Source organism: Nothobranchius furzeri, chromosome 12, assembly GCF_043380555.1.
Source record: "Nothobranchius furzeri strain GRZ-AD chromosome 12, NfurGRZ-RIMD1, whole genome shotgun sequence".
In the NCBI taxonomy this organism is placed as follows: Eukaryota; Metazoa; Chordata; class Actinopteri; order Cyprinodontiformes; family Nothobranchiidae; genus Nothobranchius; species Nothobranchius furzeri.
The window spans coordinates 66,471,369-66,479,562 of NC_091752.1; the positions used below are offsets into that span (position 1 = coordinate 66,471,369).

Genomic DNA, 8,194 nt, shown 5'->3' on the forward strand with positions numbered 1-8,194 from the left:
CTGTGGGTTTTTCTTTCTGGAGTCTGGAGTGGAATACAGAACTTCTAATGTACTGATTGTTTACCTTGAAGCTGCAGCACGAGCTCAGACTCATGAACACACCTTAGTGACGCCGCACCTGTACAGGCACGAGCTGAAGCGTTCATGAGGAAGACAATACACAAAAACGTTTTCCTGATGCAACCGTCCCCGAGGCCAACCGACTTCCAGTGTTGTATCTGTGATGTCCCGGTAACCACGGCAACAGCTGCTGCGGCTCTGCATCCTGGTGACACCCGGGTGAGTCAGACTCACCTTAACGACCGGGTTTATTCACCAACAGCTCCCGACCCTCCGGTTGTACCACAGTTATCAGCAAACGGGATGCAAATTCCTAAAGGAAACCGGAGCCAGAAGCAGGGGTGGAGGTGGGACGGCGCTGTCATCATCACTTCCAGGCGTGAGCCCCACCTAGGTCTCGGGGAGGGACCTGAGCCGGACAGAAAGCAGGGGAGTGTCAGACTGAGTCGGGGTGCAGCAGTCTGTCTCCTGCAAAGCGAAAACGATCCGTTCTTCACCTGTTTTCTTGGATTTCCTCGACTTGGACTTGTTTTGTTTCACTTTGAGCTGGAGGAGGTATGCGCACGTCGTCAGGATAAGACGCGCACGGATGCACGCTGAGCAGATTCAACAGCAAACTTCAGAACTCTGAAGAGTTGACTTCAAATCTGAAAGGATTACAGGTACAGATCTTTACTTTACAGACAAATGTTCGGTCAGGTGGTCTCCGACGTTCAGTGCACCTGTAGACAACAGGATTCAGTAACAAATGCCTTGTTTCTCACCCTTTTAAGCCTTTCGTGTTTCTGATCTTTGTAATAATCTCCTAAACTTTGTACTGAAACGACTATCTCTCCTGGGTTGAATGAAAATACCGGATTAAGTGAGATGATATGAAAATGCAGAAGGATAGAAAAAAGAAGGTGAGGGGCCAGAGGAAGGTGCTAACACCAGCAAAAGGTCATCTCAGGATGGAAACGACGAGTGGTCTGTGCGCTGGCGGAAGCGACAGGCGTCTGTCAGGAGTGAACATCTCTAATCTGAGTGGGAATATAAACCCGACGGATCCTTGTAGTCTGTCTTGTTTTGTCTTTAACACTCTGCTGTGGAGATTTCCGCCTGCAGCTTTGGGCCTCGGCTCCATTATCTGCCTTGTTGTGGCACGTTGGTCCACTCCCAGAGCCGAAGCTCTTCCTCCTCCTCCACGCTGCAGCATTGTGGACTCACGGATCTGTTTTCTCTTCCAGGTTATCAGAGGAGATTAAAAAGACAGAAGTGAACCATCTGGTGGGTCGTTAAAGGGATTATGGCCCTTTCAGTCAAGAGGCGCACAACCTTCCTCCCCTTCCTCTTCCTCTTCAACGCTTCCCTCACCTGCCTGTGTCAAACAACCAACAGCAGCTCCGTCGGACTCACAGCCACCCCCCCACCCGCTGCCTCTAACGACACGCTCCTGAAGGGCGTGCGAGGCTGCAGCGATGAGCTGCGGTCGGTTTACCGGTACCTGTGTGATCGCCGGGCCATGTGGGGGATCGTGTTGGAGACTCTGGCCTCTGCGGGGTTCCTGCTGAGCGTCGGCCTCATCGTGTGCTTGCTGCTCTGGACCTGCTGCACCTGCACATCGTCGAGGCGCGGCGACAGTAACGTCGGAGGCACTGTGCTCTCCACGTCCATGTTCCTGCTGGCAATCGCTGGGATATTTGCGCTCACCTTTGCCTTCATCATTGGCCTGACCCCTCAGACCTGCCCCACCAGGCTCTTCCTCTTCGGGGTTCTCTTCTCCCTGGCCTTCTCCTGCCTTGTGGCCCGCTGCCTCGCCCTGCTGGGCTTTGCAGCCGCTCAAGGCTGGGGGGAACCGGCTGTGGCTCTGGGACTCTTCACGGTGCAGGTCATCATCTCCACCGAGTGGCTCCTCATAGTGCTGGTGCGGGATGAGAACCCCTGTGACTACAGTCAGAAGGAGTTTGTCATGCTGCAGATCTACGTGCAGTGCCTCCTGGCCGTCGGTCTGATTCTCTCTCTACACTTTCTGAATCGCTCCTGCTCCACTCAGTGTTGCAGCTACACCGGACCGTCCAACAAGAAGCTGTGGCCACTGGCGCTGCCGCTCTTCCTCACCATGCTGCTCTCCGCCTGCATCTGGGTGGCGTGGATCACCATGTTCATCAAGGGAAACCCCGACGTGGGCCGTCGGCCTGTTTGGGACGACCCGGTCCTGAGCATTGCCCTGGTGGCCAGCGGGTGGGTCCTTCTCATGGGAAATGGACTTTTCCAGCTGGCCTTCATCTTCAGAGTGGAGGCTGCCTCCAGGGAGGCCCCTCTAACCTTCAGGGGCTGGACCAGCGCCGGAGGCGACATCCCTGGACTGGGAAGCCACAAAGAAGGGAGAGAAAACGGGAGTTTTGAGAATGAAGTGGAGAACCGGAGAGGTGAGAGGCACAGAAAGGCAGGAAGTTTGTTTCTACTTATTTATTCTGGACAAACTTTTAACCTCAGATTTTTGTTTACATTCCATGATTTTGTCCAAACCATCAGAAGATAAAAGAAAAGTGTCACACACATAATTTATTAATTTAACAGCTTTTATTCTGGTAGGGAGCTTCATCTGAGATACGTGTAAATGTAAAATTAATTTGTACAATAAAGAAGTTCCAGCCCTTTCTTCTAGTAAAACAACCCTGACCCTAACCAGAAAGGTTAGCCCTCTCGTGGTGAGCCTTCACGGCGAACTTTAAATAATAACCTCATTTTTAGCCGCCTGTATTCCGTCTCCCTTCAGGTCGGAGGAAGGAACCGTCGCTGAGGTCGCCCTACGAGGCGGACTTCACCATGGCTGTGAGTATTTCACTCTCTGACCTCTGTAGCCTCTACATGTCAGCAACAAGGAGTGTTTCTGTGAAAGATCTAATTGTGGACAGCCTCTGTTTAGACAAATAGGGTTCACACATATTTTAGGATTGATGAGCTAACAGCTAGTCTAGGGATGGGTACCTTTGACATTTGAATCGATTCGGTACTAACTCCCTGTACCTAGGAATCGATACCGGTACTTAATGGTACCAATTTTAGATACTTTTGAGTGTTTAATATTTTAGTTCTCTTTTATAATAAAATATATATTTTTCTCAATATATAACCATATTTGATAAATATCACAATAAATAACATACAACTGTTTATATTTTAACATCATCCTTGTAGTTTTATAAGCTGATAATTAAACTGAAGCAAACATCTTTACTGTGAACTAAATTTACTGTCTATCTTCATTCCTTTTGCCGTCCTTTATCTTTTGATTTTTCCTACTGGGAAGTTAGAATTTCCGAGGAGAAAGCGAACGCACCATTAGCTGATAACAACGGTGGCAATGGAAGCTAATTTATCAAGCTAACGTTATCTTAAACAGTTTATTTAGCTGTTGGAGCAGATTAAAACGATGATGCCTCACACTTAGATCGTTGTCACTGGTTTCATCTTCACCCAATCACCCGTCACATTTAGTAAAGTGAAGCCAAACTTTAGAGCGCGTTCATGTTCTTCTAGTCAGAAATTCGGAGTTCCGAGGAGAAAGCGAACGCACCATTAGCGAAACGGAAGCTAACAAATCAAGCTAAAGTTATCTTAAACATTTTATTTACCTACCGGAGCAGATTAAGATGAGGATGTCTCACTTAGATCGTTGTCGCTGGTTTCATCATCACCCAGTTACCCAGCACATTTAGTGAAGTGGACCAAGCTTTAGCGTGCGTTCTTTCTACCATGCTGCTCTGTTTACAACTGGCTCGCAGCGACCGACGACATAACGCTCTTGCGCATGCGCAGCTGTCTAGGCAAGTTCTCGTTATGAAGGACGGTACCGAAACGAGGCACCGTTTCAAATGACGTGAATTGGTGCTCAGTCGGTACTATGGAATTCAGTCGGTACCTTAAAAAGTACCAAATTCGGTACCCATTGCTAAGCTAGTCAGATCTGTAAAGCTGAGCCTGGCCATTCTGCAAAGACTAATTTTGGTCTTCTGAATTTGAGATCTTATTCTTTGGGTCATTGCCCAAAGTTCATGACTGCCTGTCGATCTGAATCCTTTCTTCGCTGGTGAACGTGACCTCGAGATGCTTGAAGTCCTCGAAAAGTGATTGTTCAAACAGAATGTTCAACTAGGATTTGATGATTTTAGAATGTTTTTAAGACTAGACATCTAGACCATCTGTAGCCGTAGCAAAACGTTTTGCTCTGCAGGTTGTAGCCTCAGCTGGTCTACCATTGGCTCGGCTACGTTTACACCCCTCAGCCAATCACAGCATTCTATGTTTGTAGAGAGATGTTGGGCGGGGCAGAGTACCATTACGGCAGAGCCGCAACAAAGACGTCATATACGTAGATGCCTGGTGGACTGGTGCTGCCTACTGGAGCTGGTGTAACAGCGGCCCACCATCTTGGATGGGTCCCATTCATCCTCAGTGCAGTTATTTCCACTAAGGAAGGTGCTGCCCCTGGTGGAGGATCTACGGGAATCATTTTTATTTCCTCGTTGTTACAATCATATACAGAAGCTCATCTTCGTGTTGTTTGGGGACATTTTTGTCCTAGCCGTTAGCTTATCAGTCTGTAAGGATATATAAACTATTTTTTAGAAGTACTTCAACAGTTTATTTTAACTTTATCAAAGATGCTTTATAAAAATGTCTCGCTGTGTGTTTCAGGAGATCGACACTAACAGAGACTACACCATCCCCCGCCCTCAGACCACCAACTACACCGAACCGTACGATCAGTGTTACGAACAGGAATAAAAGCCCTTCACCTGTCTAATGTCTCAAAAACTAAATGTACCCCAAACCACAGGTGTCCAGGTGAGCACGGATTTGTGAATATAAAATATAAAAATATTCCCACTTCAGTGTTGATGAGTGCTGCCCTACCCTGAGATTGGTGCAATAGTCCGGAGGTGTGAAACTGTCACCGTGGAGGCACCAAACTGCTGAGTAGGGCACGGCCGTCTCAGAGCAACGAAGTGGGAAGGGATTGAGATGAAAAAGATGAAGTGAGATCTGGATGGGTTGAGATAAGACCGGAGGAGGACGGGGAACATCTTCACCCTTACCGTGCTGCTCCTGCAGGAGTTGGGTCCTTTCCCCTCAAATATAGATATCTGGTTTCAATAAACGGTTATATGGAAGCTTTGCATTTGTTTCTTGCATTTAGAATAAATAAAACTCACAAAGTCAATAACTTAAGTCAGTGTCTCTTTTGAAAATTAAACACCTTAGAGCTGAAATGCCACCGCGTCACCACAAGAGGGCGACGTCTGCGTGCATCAAAAGCAGCACCACGGATTTGGAGGTCAAATACAAACCACCTCAGAATATCATAAAAAGTTCTTTTTTATCAGTAATTCAGCCTAGAAAAAAAAAATCTCTCAATTTCAGATTATATGTGAAAATCAACTTCCAGAGCCTGGAGTTGGAGCAGAGACACAGGATCCTAGATGCTCCATGGTCCAGAGTGAAAATCCCTGACGATGGTTTCAGGAGCAACATCCTCTGACGTCTACCGGGGCATTCCCTCTGCTGATCAGTGTGTGTGTGTGTGTGTGATCGACCAGTACCAGCACCGACCCAGTGGAAGACGAGACGCAGCCCAGTTGTCTCCATGCCACTTAGCTCTGATTCACTAATTCATGCAAACCAAGCCTGGCCCAAAACTGGCACTTCATAGGCCTCCATGTGTCTGATGGAGCCTCTGATCTTATGAGACAGATTATCGGAGGTTATTTATAATCTGTAAAACACTGTGATCAAAAGTATTCAGTCTCACCACAATCTGACTTTTTTACACATAGAATTTTTATTCAACTAAGTTTTTTTTATTGTTTAACTCAAAACACACCAGCAAAACTGTCATCAGTAAAAATTCAACTTCAGAAATTCGGCAGCAAAAATTCATCGAGTGAGGTGACCTATTGACCCAAGTCAAAGCAATCAATCGAGTCAACGCCTCACTGGTTTACGTGATCAGAGAAGAGTCATTTCATTGGCTAAGAGCCACTCGCCTCCATCGAGTGACGATGACTTCGGCCTGGGTCACAAGGTCACCTCAGTAGTTGAATTTTTGGAGCTGAAATGCTGAAGTCACGCTGAATTTCCACAGTTGAATCGTCATGAATGGAATTGTTGCCCTGCGTATTTTAAAGGGACTTTACGGAGTTTTGAATTTTTATGCTCGCGATTGCCCCCTCAGGCCAAAAGCAAAACAGCAGCTTCAATAGTAGGCTCGTGCACGAGGCGCGCATGCTGTACGTGCACACTCCTTATTGAAAATAACAGCTGAGACAGTCCCGTGTGTGTGTGTGTGGCCCGGAGGACAGAGGACAGGAGAACGAGCAGCTAATTAATTAAATAATTTGGTTCTGTACCTTTCTCTTCAGCACAGCCGACAAAGGTTTATGATGGGTCAGTCCTCCTGCATGCTCAGACCATTCCCTTCCCTTGCTTGAAAAATTGTTCCAAAATGAAAGTTGAACCCACATCTTTTTTTATCTGTGAATTCAATGCCGTTCGGCGAGTCTCAAATAAAAATTTGGGCATCTTACTGTAAAAAAAATATACCATTAATGTAAAAAAGAAACTAAATAAATTATGTTCACATCCAGAATCGAAGCCAGGTCTTCTGCATGGGAGTCAGACATCTTGCAGGGTTGGCTACACTCTAGTAACATTTACAGTATCTGTAACATTTATATCCTTGATGACAGCTGAAACAACGTCAAATGGCTATTTTTGTTGCTAATTTGCAGGAAATATCTAGAAGAAAGTTCTACAGAAAGTTGCTAAGGGTCCTCAGAAATGTAGCTAGCTTTGTCACTAGGCGTTAGGAACAGCGACAAAGACTAAAGCTACTGATAGCAAATGCTACGGGCGATGCCTGAGCGTGAACGCGCATGAAGCAGCCTGCTCGACCCGAGCATCTCTCTTTTTCTGTGATTTTACAGAAAAACAGGCAATCACAGTAAAAATGCCAGGGCTCATTGTACAGGACCAGGGCATTGCAGGAGAATGTATGAAGAAGACATTTATTATTTCTATACATGTTTTGACTGTCAAACTTCCATAATGCCCCTAAAAGAAAAGTCAAATACGTTATTTCACAGAAACTTCCGTGTCTAAAAAAGTCGTGTTCCAGTGTTTCCTAATAAACCCCTGAAATAAATAACAGCGTACGTGATGAGGCTACTATCCTAGATTTAAAATTGAATTAGCTTTAGAAGAAATCCTGGCGTGTTAAGTTGTACCTGTGTGTCATTATAAACTCCTGCAGCTGTAATCACGTCCTTTCACTACCCGCCACCCCCATCCCATTCGTCCTTTATCGTCTCCAACCATCCCAACTTCAATTACCCAGAAATCAAGCACACCATCAGATTTGCAATTGGCCTCTTGTGCATTAGAGCAATTAACGGCAATGTGAGGTTTCCCGGCACATCCAAGGCGTCTACGGTCATTAACTCCACATGCAATTAAAGCTTGATCCAGACCGGTTCCCCCCGGCGGCCGTGAAGTTCTGGAGGTGGTGGAGGAGCTGTCACACGGACCGTTTCAGATTTTGGTGCACAGCAGGAAAGGCTCAACATCCACTTCATCAATCAGCTGACGTGAACGACCCCGTGTGCTGCTGAGGAGGAAAACCTTCTGGATTCTTCCTGAACACAACAGTTCTGGAGCAATCCCGCGACCCCAGCTCTGCTAAATCCACACCGGTGTGCTAAAAACCAACATCTGGCAGAAAACGATAAGCTGTGAGGAAATCTTAAACATATGACACAACATGCTCTTGAATAAAGAGTCATATCTGACAAACACGTCATATTCTGCCACATGAGATAATTCAGCCAGGAACCAGGATTAGATTAAGGGGTTGTCCACTCACTAAGTTGAGATTTATAGTTTAACACAAACATTTTACTTTATATATTTGGTTCCAAGCGTTTATGTAACCTACTAATATGCAAATCTATATTGGATTTACAGTAAAACCTTTAGAAAGCTGCATTCTTAAATGTGGCGAAAAACACCGTTTTTATGATCTAAACCCTGAAGTTTGTGCAAGAATTAAGTACTTATCTGAGCCATTTGTTGACGTTTTCCTGAACAGCCTCCG

At 46.0% G+C, this 8,194-nt stretch overlaps 1 protein-coding gene across 1 annotated transcript in view; it reads left to right on the plus strand.

Moving 5' to 3' along the window:
• The window catches only part of LOC107376292 (retinoic acid-induced protein 3), a 6,299-nt gene extending 821 nt beyond the window's left edge, over positions 1–5,478 (plus strand). Inside the window, exons 1-4 of the mRNA XM_015945319.3 lie at positions 1–722; positions 1,287–2,468; positions 2,819–2,874; positions 4,741–5,478. The exon at positions 1–722 is cut by the window's left edge and continues 821 nt beyond it. Coding sequence (XP_015800805.1) covers positions 1,346–2,468; positions 2,819–2,874; positions 4,741–4,830 — 1,269 coding nt within the window. The 5' untranslated portion in view covers positions 1–722; positions 1,287–1,345 and the 3' untranslated portion in view covers positions 4,831–5,478. The remainder of the gene's footprint in view (positions 723–1,286; positions 2,469–2,818; positions 2,875–4,740) is intronic.
• The last annotated feature ends 2,716 nt before the right edge of the window (positions 5,479–8,194 follow it).